Source organism: Telopea speciosissima, chromosome 5 (assembly GCF_018873765.1).
Source record: "Telopea speciosissima isolate NSW1024214 ecotype Mountain lineage chromosome 5, Tspe_v1, whole genome shotgun sequence".
Taxonomy (NCBI): domain Eukaryota; kingdom Viridiplantae; phylum Streptophyta; class Magnoliopsida; order Proteales; family Proteaceae; genus Telopea; species Telopea speciosissima.
The window spans coordinates 44,044,340-44,062,276 of record NC_057920.1 but is presented as its reverse complement, the minus strand read 5'-3'; the positions used below and the strand labels follow the sequence as shown (position 1 = coordinate 44,062,276).

At 40.3% G+C, this 17,937-nt stretch overlaps 1 protein-coding gene across 1 annotated transcript; it reads right to left on the bottom strand.

Annotated features, from left to right (window-relative positions):
- Window positions 1–843: 843 nt before the first annotated feature.
- On the bottom strand, window positions 844–12,502 carry LOC122662996. Its single transcript, XM_043858702.1, has 5 exons — window positions 12,413–12,502; window positions 7,921–8,110; window positions 4,887–5,004; window positions 4,436–4,715; window positions 844–1,320 (listed from the first exon to the last, which is right to left on the bottom strand). Exons 1-5 carry the CDS (start codon window positions 12,500–12,502, stop codon window positions 844–846), a joined length of 1,155 nt encoding a protein of 384 aa, XP_043714637.1.
- Between the last annotated feature and the right edge of the window lie 5,435 nt (window positions 12,503–17,937).

Below are 17,937 nucleotides of genomic sequence, written 5' to 3'. Positions count from 1 at the left end.
AGTAAAAATACTTTACCAGAGCAGGATAATAGAAATTATTATGGTAAAGTGCAGAATCCCATCCAAGAAAAGTGTAGTATTTTGAGATATTACCAGTTTGGAGTTCTCCAGTCCTCACATGGCGTTCTTGGAGCACTTTCCTTTCCAAATACTTAGGCCAAAACAGAGAGGCTTCAAGAGATGAGAAGAGAGACTCATTGTAAGCCCTAGTCTTTCCTTTGTTTACTGTAGTCTTTCTCTTCTTGCTTGGAGCACCGTCCTTTGGAGCCATTGATGAGGAAAAAGAGAGATTTGAGGGAAAGATATGAGATTGAAGTGAAATGGGGCTTAGATTCAAGGGTTTTTATAGAGATTTTGCCCTAGAAGGTTCGTTCAAGGATTTTGGAACGAAGAGGCACGAAAATAGAATGAGAGGGTATGAAGAAATGACTTCTCGGATTCCTTTAAAAATGAAATTTTAGCGATCCGGTCGACTGGTTGGGGCAAAAATCCTATATTTTTGAATTTTTGGAACAAATACTGATTTTTCAGTCAAAAAAGAGTATTTTTGGATGCTTTTGTTCAAAAAGGATTGCAGATGCCCAACTCACATTGAAGCGTGCAGAAACGCTCTTTTGATAGGGGTTTTGTGAAAATGTCCGCAACTTGCCTAGCAGTGTCGATATGTTCAAGGACAATTTTGCCCTTTTGAGCAGTGTCACGAAGAAAATGGTGACGGATGTCAATGTGCTTGGCTAGGGAGTGAAGAATTGGATTTTTGCTGAGATTTATAGCACTTGTGCTATCACACATGATTTTTGAGGTTTCAAAAGAAATATCACAATCAGTGAGAGTTTGGCGCATTCAGAGAATTTGAGCACAACACCTACCTACTGCAATATATTCAGCTTCAGTAATAGAGAGTGAGACGCAATTTTGTTTCTTACTGAACCAAGAAACAAGACATGATGCAAGGAAGTGGCAAGTTCCACTTATGCTCTTGCGATCAAGATGACAGTCAGCAAAATCGGCGTCAGAAAAGCTAAGTAATTCAAAATTATTGTTCATAGGATACCATAATCCTACATTAACAGTGTTTTTCAAATATTTAAATATTCTTTTAATTGCACTAGTATGAGATTTCATAGGGCTAGCTTGGAATCTAGCACAGGCACAAACACTAAACATAATGTCAGGTCTGCTTGCAGTTAAGTAGAGCAAACTGCCAATCATACCTCGATATCGAGTAGAATCAAAAGGAGTTCCATTCTCATCTTTTGATAAACTTAGAGAAGTACTCATAGGAGTGCAAGAAGCTTTCTGAGCATTTATATCAAATGTCTTCAATAATTCTTTAATATATTTAGACTGATTAATGAAAATTCTATTTTCAGTTTGTTTAATCTGAAGTCCTAAAAAGAAATTTAATTCACCCATTAAACTCATTTCAAATTCATTTTTCATGCAGTTACTAAATTCAATGCATAGAGATTCATTAGTAGCACCAAAAATGATGTCATCGACATATATTTGAACAATGATTAAATGTGATCCTTTATACTTAACAAACAAAGTTGTGTCTACTTTACCAATAATATAATCATGCTTAATAAAAAATTTCCTTAATCTATCATACCAGGCTCTTGGTGCTTGTTTAAGTCCATATAAAGCCTTCTTGATTTTATAAACATGATTAGACAAAGTAGAGTTTTCAAATCCAGGAGGTTGTGAAACAAAAACTTCTTCAGTTATAAAACCATTCAAGAATGCACTTTTTACATCCATTTGATAAAGTTTGAAGTTCTTATGACAAGCAAACGCTAACAACATTCTTATAGCTTCTAATCTAGCTACAGGAGCAAAAGTCTCATCAAAATCAATTCCTTCCTACTGATTATAGCCTTGAGCGACTAGTCTTGTCTTGTTTCTCACAACAATTCTAATTTCATCAAGTTTATTTCTGAAAACCCATCTTGTTCCAATGATGGATTTATTTTTAGGTTTTGAAACAAGTTCCCAAACATCATTTCTTTCGAATTGATGTAATTCCTCTTGCATAGTCATAATCCAATCATTATCTAGCAGTACTTCCTTTATATTTTTAGGTTCAACATAGACAAGAAAGCAGCAAAATCACAAGTATTTTGGATTTTAGATCTAGTTTGAATACCTTTCTCAATATTCCCAATTATTTTGTCCAATGGGTGATACCTTACAGGTCTTATGTCTTTAGGAAGTCTATTTGACTCTTCTAAAGGGGTATCTTTGATGGAATCATCTAGAGAGATGGTCTCAACTCTCTTTTTAATCTCGGAAAATGTATCCTCATCATCATCAACCAATGGTTTATATCTGTTTTTGGGAAATGAAACATCAAATTTGACATTCATGGATTCTTCCACAGTTAAGGTCTTTTTATTAAATACTCTATAGGCTCTACTGTTGCCAGAGTATCCAAGAAAAACACCTTCATTAGATTTTTTTTCAAATTTCCCTTTGGGATCTTTGGTATTCAATACAAAGCATTTACATCCAAAAATTTGAAAGTAGTCAACCTTAGGTTTCTTTTCAAAATACAATTCATATGGAATTTTAGACAAAATCCTTCGGATTAAAACACGATTCAAAACATAGCAAGCAGTATTTACCACTTCAGCCCAAAAATATTTTGGTAAAGAATATTCACTAAGCATGGTCCAGGCAGTCTCTTGAAGAGATCTATTTTTCTTTTCAACAACCCCATTAGATTGAGGAGTTCGAGGAACTGAGAAGTTATGTGTGATACCTTTATCATCATAAAATTTTTCAAATTGATTTGAGTTGTCAAACTCACCACCATGATCGCTTCTTATAGTAGTGACCAAATATCCCTTTTGGTTTTGTATCTTCTTGTATAGTGTTACAAATTCATTGAAAGCATCATTTTTGTGTCTAAGAAACAAGGTCCAAGTATATCTAGAATAGTCATCAACAATCACAAATGTATATACTTTACCACAAAAAGCTTGGAGTAGGTATAGGGCCAAACAAGTCTAAATGAAATAATTCAAGGGGTCTACTTGTAGATACAATATTCTTAGATTTATGAAAAACTCTTGCTTGTTTCCCTTTTTGATAAACATCACAAAAATAGTTTTTGTCAAATTTGAGTTTAGGCAAGTTTCTAACAAGATCTTTAGATACGATGGATTCAATCAACTTAACATTTATATGACCAAGCTTTCTATGCCAAATATTTGATTCTTTATGTGAAATCAAGCATGTAATACTAGGACTAGCTTCATCAATAATGCAAGTATATATATTGTTATTTCTAATTGCTTTCAATATGATTTCATCATTAGCATCCATAACGAAATAATGTGAAACATTAAAGTTTACTTTAAATCCGGAACTACAAAGTTGACTTACACTAAGTAAATTGTAAGCAATTTTGTTTACCAAACAAACATTTGAAATAGTAGTACCTCCAATATTTATGTTTTCGATGCCAATAATTTTTCCTTTGCCATTATCTCTAAAAGTTACCCATCCACCATCATATTTTCTTAGTTTTGTAAAAGACTTTTCATTTGATGTCATATGCTTGGAGCATCTACTATCAATGTACCATTCAATTTGATCTTTTCTCTTCAATCATACCTATAAAATAAGATTAAACATACATTGGCCCCCACATTCTTATGGGTCCATTATGGTTAGGATCAAGGGTTCCTTTGGGTACCCATACTCTCTTAGTAGAGTAGTTCATGGAATAAAGGTTCCTTGGGGATTGACCATGGTTACTTGAGGATGATCTGGATTGTGTTGTAAATTTTTGAGTTTTAGGTTTTTGATATCTAGGATAGATATTCAAGGGAGATGGTGTCCTCTTTTGACTATCAAAAGACTTTTGAGATCTCCTTTTTCTTTGAGGAATATATGATTCATAATGTCTTGGGTAGTAAGGCTTGTATGACCTATGGTTTGGATGAGGTCTATAGTTTCTTTCCATAAAATATGGAGCGTGTGGTCTATAGTATTACCTTTGCGGCTCTTGGGGAACAAATTCCCTTTGTGACCTATACCTTTTGTAATAGGTATATTGGAAGGCATGATTCTTTGGTTTTCCATGATTTTATTTTCTTCTTGGTTTTCTAGAAGAGGGTACTTGAGAATTTGAAGTTTGATCTTGGCTTGATTCTTTTGGTTGTACAATCTTATTCTTTCCTTTGGCATGTTGTGGGATTCTCCCATCATAGCCTAGACCTTCCTTATCAAGAAGGGCCTTTTGTGGTGTACCAAGAAGAGCATCTAAGGACTTTTATCCTTTAGTAAAGGTGAGCAAGGCCGACTTCAAATTTTCCTTTTCTTCTTCAAGCTTAGCAATATAATCATGTAGACTATCTACCTTATTGTGAAGATTAATAACTTTTTTTTCTAATGTAGAGTTGGAAGCCTCAAGGTTTTGGCTTGCCTCATAGAGAGCTTCAAAGCCTCTTTCTATATCATTTTCATCTATATCATATGTGTCAATATCATCAATTGAATTGCTATTTATAGAATTTGAACTATAAAAGTCAGAATTTACCTCTAGTTTATTTTCTCTTTCGTGAACCATTAGTGCTAAATTTATGGTTTCTTCATCGGATTGACCTTCTTCTTGTTCTTCATCCGAATCCCATGATATTTCCGTGATATAAGCTTTCTTCTTATCTTGTCCCTTTGAATACTCAGTTTTAAAGTGACCGGGCTTTCTGCATTCATAACAAACTATTTCTTTTCTGTTAGAAAAAGAGGGTTTGTCCTTAGAGATATATTTACCTTTATTCTCTCTTGATGTCTGTCACTTGTTGAAGAACTTTCTTTCTTTCTTTTTGAGGAATTTTTGAAAGTTTCTGGTGATAAGAGACATCTCCTATTCTGACATACTCAGATTTTCGTCTTCATTGCTTTCATCATCAGAAAAGTTTGCAGCTTTAAGTGCAATAGTCTTTTTTCTTGGCTCTTTTGTCTCTGCCCACTTGTCATCTTCATTTAGCTCAACTTCAGGAGAGATCCCATAAGTTCATCCACACTGACCATGTTGAGATTCTTTGATTCTTTTATGGCCGTAACCTTTGGTCTCCATTTGGGAGGAAGTGATCTGAGAATCTTTCACACATTTTCGGACTTGGTGTAGGTCTTCCCTAAGCCCTTCAACTTGTTTATGATGTTAGTAAATCTCAAAAACATATCAGCAATAGTTTCATTTTCTAACATCTTGAATAATTCATATTCAGTCACAAGCTTATCAATTTTTTATTCTTTCACTTGTGTTGTTCCTTCATAGAAAACGACAAGAGTATCCCAAATCTCTTTAGCAGACTCACACATAGCTATTTTATCAAATTTAGATTCGTTTAATGCATATTGCAAAAAGGTAATAGTTTTAAAGTTATGTTGAATTTTCTCCTTTTCAACTGGAGATAATTCGTTAGTGGTTTTGGGTACATTCTCTTCACCAACCTTTTTGGTGAAAGTATATGGTCTATTTTTAATGACATGCCAGATATCAAAATTGTGTGCACATGTGAAGTTCTTAAATCTAATTCTCTAATATGCAAAATTATCACCATTAAACAGTGGAGGTCTCGAGACATTTAGTCCCTCGAGTGCGTTGTGGTGTGCTGCGATGGATCTTTAGTCTCTGTGTCTTGAGCTCCCGCTCTGATACCAATTGTAGAACCAAGTGCTTGTCAATCCCCCAAAAGATGCCTTGTGAGAAAAAGTACAACTTTTAATTCCTTATTGCACACCAGCTAGCACACATCACTCCCTCGCCCGAGTTGGGATCTGGGCAGGGCATTTTGGGTCACGCCCAACAATCCCCCCCTAAATGCACGCCCAATAACAGAGCACCCATGACACTAATGCACGCCCAATAACAGAGCACCCATGACACCGGGGAGACTCGAACTCGCGACCACCTGCTCTGATACCAATTGTGAGATAACCTAGAGGGGGGTGAATAGGTTATCACTAGTGAATTTTAAATCTTTTTCGATTTGTCTCCCAATTAAGTATTTGAAACAAAATAGTAAACAGAAATAATGCAAAAATAGGAAGACACAAGATTTATAGTGGTTCGGCTAAACCAAGCCTACATCCACTCCTCTCAACCTTGAGAGAATTCCACTAGTAATCTTTCTTTCAATACAGTAGGTGGGAAGAACACCTTTACAATCTTTTTCATAGGATAAGAGAATACTACCTCTTTTTCACAAGATAAGAGGATCCTAACTCTTTTTCATAGGATAAGAGGATCCTAACCAGTAATCTAAGTACAGTCTAGATTAATGTAGAAATGCTTTCTTAACTCAAAAGCATAAACAATTGAAAGATAAAAGGTAAGGATTACCTAGGCAAGGAATGTGACATGTATTCCTTGCAAGTGAAGAATGATATGTACATGAATGCTCAATGTAATGCCTTCAACATAATAATGCTTTGAAATATGAATTTGGAGAAGGTCTTTGATGTGTTGAAGTTCTCTTAAATGATGCTTGTAAGAGATGGCTAAACTTCAACAAAGAGAGGTTGAGATTGATGCTTGAATATAGCTCTCACTAGATTTGAAACTCACAGAAACAAGTCTTCAATGGCTAGTACTTAGGGGGTTTCAAGTGTTGTATTTAGAGCTAAGAAAATACTCTATTTATACAAAAAATCTGGGTTAAGTTTAAGTCACAACAGATTAAAAATGGCTAGTTTTTAGTCAAACCGGTCGACCACTTTATGTGCCAGTCGACCTCTTTAAGAGAGCCGTTGCAAAATATAGCCATTGGAATCAAATTATACCAACCGGTCGATCGTCGATTGACCGGTTATGGAACCGGTTGGTGTTGGGCGGTTATGGAACCGGTTGGTGTTGGGCGACCGGTTCCCCAACTAGTACGTCCCACTTCAACCTCTGTGACTGGTGGTTGATCTGTGTAAGGACCAACTGATCGATCGATTCTGAAATTGGTTCACAGACAGGGTATTTTTGGTGATTTTTCTCAGTGGGTACTTACACATATTAAACCCTATTAATACTAAGGCCATTATGGTATATAATCTAGTCTCCTAAGGTCTCTAAAATGCATGATGTATGCAATGCAATTTTCATTTAAAATTATCATGTAGTATATTGTGTGTAAATGGTGTGTGTCTACAGGGTTGAGTCTTCGATCTTGAGCTTTATATTGACATCTTCAAAGATGTTCTTCAATCTTTAAAAGATCTTGATTAGATCTTCTTATTGAAGAAGTTCGTATGGCTTTACAGCATCCTTGATCATCCAAGTTCTTTATTCTTTGATTCTTGACTTCTTGGCTTGATGCGTTCTTTGATTCTTGACTTCTTGGCTTGATGTCTATTTTCAAGCATGTCTGTTTGTTATCATCAAAACCAATTATTGGGGAGGGAAGTGATTACCCAACAAAAGACAGAACACACACTTAAAAATTTAATAAAGATTAACTGTGGTAGAAGCCACTACATAATATTCAAATGGAAGTACTACTTCCAATTACATCTGCAGAGAAATAAACAAAAAAAAAAGACTACATAATCCCTGATATAAAAAAGAAAAAAAAAACTACATCAAGTCAGGCTAAAGTTAAGAGGACTAGATCCTAGGTAAGGAACTAATGCTAGTAGGCTACTCCTGGGGTGGAACATCACTCGGTGGAGGCTGAGTCGGTCAGGAGTCAACGTAGTAGCAGGAGTCCTAGAAGTCTAGGCGCTGCTCAACAGAACCTACTCTCCCCTCCAGGGAAGTGAAGCCTTGATCCTTCTGTGATGATATCTGAGCCAGATGGGTATGGAGACCTTGAAACTGTGCCATCATATCAGACCACCCATAGGACTCAGGCACCTGAGAACTAGAAGCACCAATCGGCTCATAGGTGGGCAGATCTACAAATTATGCACTAGTACCCTTTGGATCACCCTCCTGCTCACCCAAACCCGCCCCCTCTGCTGCCTCCTGCTCCATCTCCATCTCCTCCTCAAACTCAGGATTGCTCTCCGGCTCCCCCTGCATCTTCATCTTCTGGATCAAGGTCTTGCTGATGGGTTTTGACCTGTCACCATCCTCATACTCTCCAGCAAGCGAAACCCCAAAATACTAGAACACAAGAGTTAGGAACTTCCCATAGGGCAGGTTCCCATCTGTTGGGTTCTGTGCGTGGTAAAGCATCACCTGCATCAGTAAGTATGGGAGGTTGATCACTGGACCCCCCTTGCTAGCTCCTAGTAGACAATATGTGATATATGCCTGGAGCATAGAAATACTACCCCGGTTTTCGCCTTTCAGATAAATATTATAAGAAATGCACCTGCTGATGATCCTACCTGTAGGCTTGTAATCTATCTCAGACCTTGGAATCCCATCTATCCTAGTCAAAGCTCTGAAGACCGTCCTCTTGGTCTCCAGAGAAAACATGTCAGAAATATCCACCCGAGGCTTGTAGTAACACCTGTCGCCTGTGTCGGGCAGCCCCAGGATCTATGCTATGATGGCAGTGGTGAACTTCATATCTACTCCCTTCACCCTGCTCTCCAGACCAAACCCTTGTACCCCAGAGGCTGGTACAAGGTTACAATAGAAGTACTGAACCAGGTTCGGGTAGCATGGCAGCGCAGGTGTCAACATCGATGCCCAACCTAGGGCATTAAACTTGGCATAGAGCCCATACTGGTGGAAGTCACCAACTTGCACCATCCTTCCATTCACAATGTTCTTGGATTTGAACTTCGCCCAGTCTTACGAATGCTCGTACCTAAACCAAAAGTGGTCAAACTCCGGTTCCTCGGACGAGGAATTAGCTTCAGGCGATGTAGCGGGTACTGCCGAAGGCGAAGAAGGCATAGGATCAGACTGCAGGCATTTACGGGTCACTGCCTTCCTCGCCGTACTATGTCCACCACTTGTGGACATGGTGGCTGCAAGCAAGAAGGACAAACAAGAATGAATTAGGGCATGAAATCAGAAATTCTAACTAAAATAAAAGGAAAATATGGACAGCAGTGTAAAGAAGAAGAAAATGTGAAGAAATCTTACCCTAGACTATGCGCGAAAGACTTGCGAAGATGTGTGGATTTGGTGTGGAATGAGTCAAATAGGTCTTTAGACCTCTGCCGTAGGGGTTTGGAACACTTAGGATAGAAAATGCTTTGAGTTTGTGAGCCCTCAGACTGATATAACCTATGCCCTGATTCTCTGGGCGATGCACTGGGTGATGGAGCCAAACGCCCAGAGAATGGATTTTCAGCAAGATTTGAACTGTTGATGTATGGGCTTATGGTTTCTACACTAAAATGGCATGAATAACACTACTACAGCATTTGAATGATTATGTGAATAAAAAAAATATAATACTAATAAATAATAAATAAAAATAAACAATAAACAATAATGAATAAATAAAGCAATAATAGGTAAAATTACATAGGTGTATACTAGAATAAGATGAGGAAGTAAGTGATTTAAGGGAATAAATTTCTCTCTTTAGATGGTTTAATTTGAGTATAATCATTATATTTAAATACTATATGTTTATATACATGTATGTATGAACCACTGTGTGAGTGATGCTGTGCAAAACTCAAACATAGATACGTAGGCATATGGTGATCTGTGGTTGTAGAGTCTTGGGAACTTAGGCATTACTTAGGACATTGTGCCTGCAAATAGGCCATACTCTACCCATAACCTAGCCCAACTAACCCAATAGGTTACAGAGTAAAATAAAAACCCCAAGCACTGCACCTATTCTTACCTGAGAAGTGTGTGAACCCAGTAGATCATTGTAACACTGTGTGCAACCTCGAGCTAACCCATTTAATTTTCTGTCTATGCTACTTTATTTACCTATAGTGCTGAACATAATTTTTAAGTTAAGTAGCCATAGCAACGTGATACTTAGAAATTCTCCATGGCAGGACCTGACTGTGTTGTTCGGGCTTGGAGACCCCAGCAACATGCTCTACATTAGATGACTGAGGAAGAGGCTAGCTTGGATACGAGAGATACACTCCCAGGCCGAGAACCAACTGATTGTCTTCTTGGCACTTGCAGATACTAGTGGACCAGAGGGTCGTGCCATCTACCTTTCCCTAGCAGATGAGGTTAGGGGTGATATAGGATACCTATACGTACAGGCTCTTATCACCAGGATGAAGTTGGAGAGACTTGCATGCTAGGTACAGGTATAAAACAAAGAAATTGCTACTTAATATAAATCATCAACATAACATCATGCATAACATATCACGGCATAAAACACTCCACGAACATAAAACACTTAACAAAAACATTCAATAAATAACATATCTCACTGGGATGATAACATTATCACACTGGAACTGTGGAATCGGTAATGTACATGTGATAGTTAGGAATTATATATTGCTCCCGATATAGGTGTGGGGAAATATTGAACATATAGCTTCTTTCAGAAAAATCAATCATGGTCAACACTAGATCCAACCGAGGTGGTCGTCGTGAAAGACGCCCTCGATTGGTTCCAAAAGTTGAGCTACTGGGCGGAGCTGAAGCTCAGAATTTTGAAGTGTCGGTTACTTCGCCGAGGGTACCAATGGCTGCCCAAGCTGCTATCGCTACACCTCAGCCAAGTATAGCAGCTGGAGAGGTGAACGCTTTCATGACCACCATGATGTAGACCATGCAGCAACAACAGTAGCTGCTGGGTCAAATGTCTACACAATTTGCAGCCATGATGCAAGACGAGCAGTGTCACCATCACCGCCCAATCGGCCAATACAATTCCCATCACCTCTGCCCCAACACATAGCGGAAAACTCTACAGTTAAGGTGATGGAGAGATTTAAGAAACTCTAGCCACCCATGTTTTCCAAGTTAAATTCTGAGGCAATGCGGCTAGAACGATGGATTAGCGCCTTGGAAAAGGCATTTGACGTACTTGAATGTACGGATGCGCAGAAGTTGATATATGGTGGATATTAGCTACAGAACGAGGTAGAAGCATGGTGGAAGGCAATTAAGCGTAACCTTGAAGCAACTCATCCAAATCCCATCTGGGAGTAATTCAAAGAAGTTTTCTTTAAGAACTACTTCCCTGAGAGCTTTAGGGACAAGAAGGAAGCGGAGTTCTCTGCACTTGTGCAAGGAACCAATTCCGTGCTAGATTACCAGCAGCAGTTCGAAGATTTATTCCATTTTGCTCTGGAACACCTGAAAGGGGAAGCTAGTAAGATGAAGAAATTTGAGAAAGGACTCAAACCAGAGATCGAGTCCATCTTGTCAATTATGGATTCAGGACTACGCACAAATGGTCGACAAGGTGAAGACTATATAGAAGATAGATTGAAAGAAAAAGAGAAAGAGAAGGCTACAACATCTCTTGGCTTAGGCAAGAGGCCAAGCAACTATCAGAATTTTGGATGGCCAAACAAGGTTTTCAGAGGAGCTAGTTCAAGCCCCAAACTGACTCAGTATCGTCAGCCAGATGTGGGCCAGAACCCTTTTTGCCTCACCTATAATCGGTTTGCCCAACCAACTGCAAGTCAAACAACAACTGCGGCTTCGCCAGCTCAACCTACAACGAGCCAAGTAAGCCAGGCCTCATCACCGACCGTGCTGTCCAACAGATGTTACGTGTGCCACAAGGTAGGACATATGGTCAGGGAATGCATACACCACGGATACAACACATACTCGCCAAACCAATCCCACGCTCGACCTTTCCAGCCACGGGACAATCGGACTCGAGGAAAAGTGTTCGCGCTGACTAACAAAGAAACGGAGGCGAATCCCAAAGTGATGACAGGTAAGTCCACTGAACACTACTAATTGTAGGGAATAACTTGTGGATGCAAGAAACTTAATTGTATCCTTATCTTATACAAACCCTAGGTACCCTGATTGTGTCGTCCGTCCCCATGCGAGTATGATTCGACTCAGGCGTGTCCCACTCTTTTATTTCCACCACCTTTGCAAGCAGGATGACTGTTCAATCAAGGGACATCAGACACGATTTAGTAGTCAGTACACCGACCGGTAGTGTCATGAGCCTAAACGAAGTCTACGACCCCTATCCGGTGGAAATATGTAGGAAGAACTTAATCGCACGACTAATTAAGTTTGACATTAAGGACTTCGACGCGATACTAAGCATGGATTGGCTATTCGCCTATGGAGCAAACGTCATGTGTGTGGAGAAGAAGATTACATTTAAGGTGGGTGATGGCTTGGTTTTCACCTACCAAAGTGAACCGATGAGGAAGCCCAAAAGAATAACCTTATCCACCCTCCAGGCGCGGAAGTTACTGAATGATGGATGTCAAGGCTATTTGGCCACGGTAATGGATACCGAGGCAAAAGTAAAGCCTTTGGAGGAATTTGACATCATTAGGGAATTCCCGACGTTAGCCCAGAAGATCTAACCCAGCTACCGCCTGATGAGACAGAGTTCACAATCGATCTAATTCCTGGTACGACACCAGTATCCAAGGCACCATAACGAATGGCACCCATTGAGTTGAAAGAGTTATAGGTTCAGTTATAAGATCTATTGAAGAAGGGTTTCATATGACCTAGTGTGTCTCCCTGGGGAGCACCCGTGCTATTCGTGAAGAAGAAGGATGGTAGTATACGTCTGTGCATCATCTATCGAGAACTAAATAAACTGAGAATCAAGAATAGATACCCGTTGCCATGCATCGATGACCTATTCGATCAACTGCAAGGAGGAAGAGTTTGCTCCAAGATTGATCTTAGGTCTGGATACCACCAATTGAAGATCAAGAGCGGTGATATCCATAAGATGGCATTTAGGACTCGGTACGGACATTATGAATTTCTAGTACTATCGTTCGGGTTAACCAATGCCCCAACAACATTCATGGACATGATAAATAGAGTGTTCCATGATGTGTGGACAAGTTCGTCATTGTATTCATCGACGACATCTTGGTGTATTCTAAGAGTGAAGAGGAGCACGCTTGATACTTTATCTTCGTGTTGCAGAAATTGTGGGAGCACCAGCTGTTCGTCAAGTTCAGCAAGTGCAAATTTTGGCTCCACCAAATTGGATTCTTGGGGCACATCGTCACCAAAGATGGCATCAAGGTAGACCCAGACAAGGTAAAGGCAGTTCTCGAGTGGGAGACTCTAAAGAATGCCACCGAGATCCAAAGCTTCTTGGGTTTAGTCAGATACTACTGCCGATTTATTAAGAATTTCTTGCGCAACACGGCTCCCATGACAAAGCTGACAAAGAAAGGTGCAAAGTTTGAGTGGAATGATGCTTGCGAGAAAAGCTTCCAAGGGTTAAGGAATTGAGTGATGACAACGCCAGTATTGACTATTCCAGATGGCATCAGAGGCATGGTGGTCTACACCGACGCATCCCGAATAGGATTGGATGGCGTATTGATGTAGAGAGGTAAAGTAGTTGCCTATGCCTTAAGGTAGTTGAAGGAACCTGAAAAGAACTATCCCACTCATGACCTAGAGTTGGCTGCGGTAGTCTTCATGTTGAAGATATGGCGACATTATCTCTATCGTGAAAAGAGTGAGATCTTCAACGATCACAAGAGTCTAAAATATTTCTTCACCCAGAAGGAGCTGAATATGAGACAGAGGCGGTGGTTAGAATTGGTGAAGGACTACGACTGTGAGATCTAGAAGAAGCTTAAAAATTAGTGGTGGATGTGTTAAGCCAGAGGTAGTGGTGGATGTGTTAAGCCAAAAATCCCAAACAACATCTCTCGCTTCCTTGGTTGTAAGCGAGCAACCGATAGAAGAAGCTTAAAAATTTGATCTGGAACTTATGATCAAAGGGACGGCTATGTAACTAGCAACTATGGACATATAGCCATCGATCCGGGAAGAGATAATTGAAAAGCAGCCTAAAGACCTCGATCTAGCCAAGATAATCTGGGAAGTGCAGCATGGTGTCCACAGGGACCCAGACTTCTCACTGGCCCATGACGGGGCATTAAAATTCAAAGACAGATTATGCGTGCCTGACGACTATAAGGTGCAGGACCGAACTCTTAAGGAGGCACATAACTCACCCTATTCAATCCACCCCGGAAGTACAAAGATGTACAAGGATCTGAAGAAGTACTATTGGTGGATTGGAATGAAGCAAACCATAGCTATATGCATGTCCGAATGCCTCACCTGTCAGCAAATAAAGGTGGAAAGACACCGACCGTATGGATTATTGTAGCCACTCCCTATTCCCGAATGAAAATGGGAAAGAATTACCATAGATTTCGTAACCAATTTACCCAACACGAGGAAAGGGATGAATGCAATCTGGGAGATTGTGGATGGACTAACGAAAGTGGCTCACTTCATTCTCATCAGAATAAATTATTCGATGGAAAAGCTCACCCAACTATACATTGAGAATGTAGTCCGCTTACATAGCGTACCTGTCAGCATTGTATCCGATAGGGATCCCCGATTCACCTAAAGATTTTGGAAGAGTCTGTAGAAGGCACTGGGATCTCAACTAAATCGCAACACGACTTTCCATCCTCAGATGGACAGACAGTCCAGAACAATCCAGACTTTGAAGGACATGCTCAGAGCCTACATATTAGAAATGAACAACAGTTAGGATGCCCACATACCCTGGTGGAATTTACATACAACAATAACAACCACTCCACTATTGGCATGGGACCATATGAAGCTCTTTATGGTCGAAAGTGTCTGACCCCGTTGTATTGGGACGAAGTCAGAGAACGGAAGTATCTTAGGCCCAAAATGATACAAGGAACTTGTGAGAAGGTGAAATCATTAGAGAAAAGATTAAAGCGATCCAATCAAGACAAAAGAGTTATGCCGACAATCGGAGGCAGAATATAGAATTTGGGATTGGAGAAAGTATTCCTCCGAGTATCTCCAACAAAGGGACTGCTACGCTTTAATAAGAAGGGCAAACTGAGCCTGAGATTTATTGGTCCTTACGAAGTCCTCAACAGAGTGGGACCTGTAGCGTATTGACTTACATTATCGCCATCCTTGCAAGGCATCCATGATGTTTTTCATCTATCAATGCTAAAGAAGTACATCAACAACCCGGCACATGTACTCTCAGCTGAACCTGAACAACTGGATGCAACTATGACCTATGAAGAATAGCCTACGAAGATATTGGACAGAAAGGAACATAACCTCCATAACCACATGGTTGCATTTGTCAAGGTTTGGTGGGGAAATTGTCCCACAGAGGAAGCATCGTGGGAATGTGAAGAGGAAATGCAGGAAAAGTATCCCCAACTATTTGAGCTATAAGGTAAGCCAATTTCGAGGATGAAATTTTTGTAAGGTGGGGAGAAATGTCAAGCCTGCCCATAATTGACTGGAATTTTGGATGAAGGACAGGAACCTCTGACCAGTCACCCAAACACACTATGGAGCATTACTCTAGTGGTTGAACCCCCAAGGATGTCCTCCTAGATGCCTGCCAGAAGATGGATTGCAGACCCATGCAGTTGCACTGCCTACAGCATGATGTACTGTATAAACCCCAGGTACTCTCTCTCCTATCCATAAATATGGGGCCCATACCTGTATAGGCGTGTATTAAACCTTGGGTGAGGAGTTGGTGCAAAGCCTAAGCCCTGGGCCAAGCACATGTGTAAGCACAGGGTCTACACAGCATTGCTGTATTCTCTGGGCGATGCATTGGGCGATTGGCCCTATCACCCAGAGAATCGCCCAGAGTGGCTGAATTGTGTATTTTGGACTCCAGAGATGTGGGGACCACCCATACAGACCATGAACACCCCCTAGGGGTAGATGGGAATTTTAGGAACCATTATCCACCCCTGGTACCATGTGGACCCCACCTGAGCAGCTAGAATGGCTCAAAATTTAGTCAAAAATGCATTTTGGAGTAAGGGACTGCACAACCAAACAGGCCTTAGTCAAGGCTGGCTTATAAATAGGAGGGCCCCAGCCCAAAAATACACTCTTTGGTATCGTTCAAACCGTGGAGAGAAAAGAGAGGAAAGAAAGAGAGAAAGACAAGAGAGAGGAAGAAGAAGAGGAAAGAGAAGGAGACCAGAGCTGCATCCAGCCCTCTGTCCTTGCAGCATATCCATCCCAGGTAATGGACCTTACCATCTTGTGCTGCTGCCCTCTGTATTTCTCTGATGATCCCTGCTCTGAGATGGTGTATCTGGCTAAGTAAAGCCCAGAACACCTTGGGACTGCCTTGGGGTGCCTCAGATCTAACATGCAAAGATGTTGCATGCAAGATTTGAGCATTTTGAATATGATTTATTTGTTAATATACAGCTGAGACTGAAACCAGTTTCTGTGCCAGATTGCACTGCCTAGTTGTACCCAGAATAGGCAGTCTGGGCATGGATCTATACATGCAAGCTGACCCATGCTTAGATTTGTGTAGGAACAGCTTCTTACCATGAATGTACATGTAAAACTACCCTTGCATGCACCCCAAACCGTGGCTCTGAGCTGGAACACAGCCTGGACTGCTGTTCTTTGAGCTATCTGGACAGCTCCTGATTTCTAGATGGATGAACCAACCCAAAAACCACTGGAACCATTGGATTCTACTCCAAATGTGGTCCATAACCATCCCACATGCATCCATGGTCGATCCCATGGCTGCCCATGAAACAAAATCCAAGAAACCAGGCCTGATCTCATCTCAAACAGGCTTTGGGCGACGCACTGGGCGATTGGCCCAATCACCCAGTACAATGCCTAGAGATTTATTTTGGGCCGTTATGCTATCCAGTCTCTGTGGGCCTTCACCAGTGGACTATATACTGTGTGTGGAGGTGGTAAATGACTAAAATACCCTTCTTCACATCTGTTTAATGATATCTATACCTTGGGTACCCAAGTGGGCCCCATAGGGCCTGGTAACCATGCCAGGGTTGGTCCAGGTAAACTACTGACATGGGAACTGTTTTGTATGACTATCTAGACCATATACAGCTGACCATACTGCTATGCACCAAATCGGATCCCATTCCACATCTCTGGATGATGCACCGGGACATGGACTTGAAAGCCCAGTGCAAGACCTGGAGAATTCTAAGTAACACCAGACTGAACATCGAGTCAGACCAGTGAGCCTAGACCAACACTAGGTTATCCAAAATAGCTTTGAATATTAATTAACATATTTTTAATTTAATAAATTAGGAATTGATCCCATGCTCGAGGTGCACAGCCAGACACCGGCCGGAACTGAACCAACAACTGAACCAGTAGGACCAGATCAAGGTGAGTGAAAATACACCGTGTATAAACCCATAGGTGGAGTCTCAGGTTGTGTTTAGACTTTCCAAAGGATCTAGTATACTGTATCTAAGACTTTTCTACCCTCGTTAATTTACCTAGGCTATAGATACATCCTTAGGGATATGAATGTAATTAGTTGAACTTATACTTATGTTAATGTGTGAATTTAAAATAAAATGAATGCGTCCCTTAAATCTTAGAGTATGTGGCTAGACTATTCTTCCTGCACTACAAATGTGACCATGTCTTAATCTTACTATGTTAGCTAGTTTGAACCCCAACCTTGGTCAAGTTAATCGTGGATTAATAGGCAATGAATTTGACAATGACCGGATAGGCTAATAATTAAGACCTGCTTAAAAGAGATGACTTGGACCGAAACTAGTAAAAAGGTTGTTTGGTTCTCGAAAGAGGGCCATTGTAGACTTTCTCTGATGGGCTAACCTAATTGTAAATTTTAGGGTTGTGAAAGCTGAAACTGAAGGATGTAACAAGACCCTCTCATACAATATCTATAAATGGGGTAATGGGTCACCAAATGCGTTCCCTCCGTACTGGTAGTGAACAATAGGAGATTCCATCAATATTTCAAATCATTCTAAAGTTGGGTTAGGTAATGAGATAACCCGAAGTGAAAGCATTCAAATATGAACCCTATGATTGGGGACTAT

Excerpts from the sequence above, each read along its gene's own strand:
- LOC122662996 (XM_043858702.1), bottom strand. The coding sequence starts at position 12,502 with ATGGGTGCCATTCGTTATGGTGCCTTGGATACTGGTGTCGTACCAGGA. Across the intron at positions 5,005-7,920 it reads GCAGGAGGGTGATCCAAAGG|TTGAGCTAAATGAAGATGAC; the intron begins GTACTAGTGCAT and ends TCTCTCCTGAAG. Across the intron at positions 1,321-4,435 it reads GCTTTGAAGCTCTCTATGAG|ACATTTGATATAAATGCTCA; the intron begins GCAAGCCAAAAC and ends GAATTATTGAAG.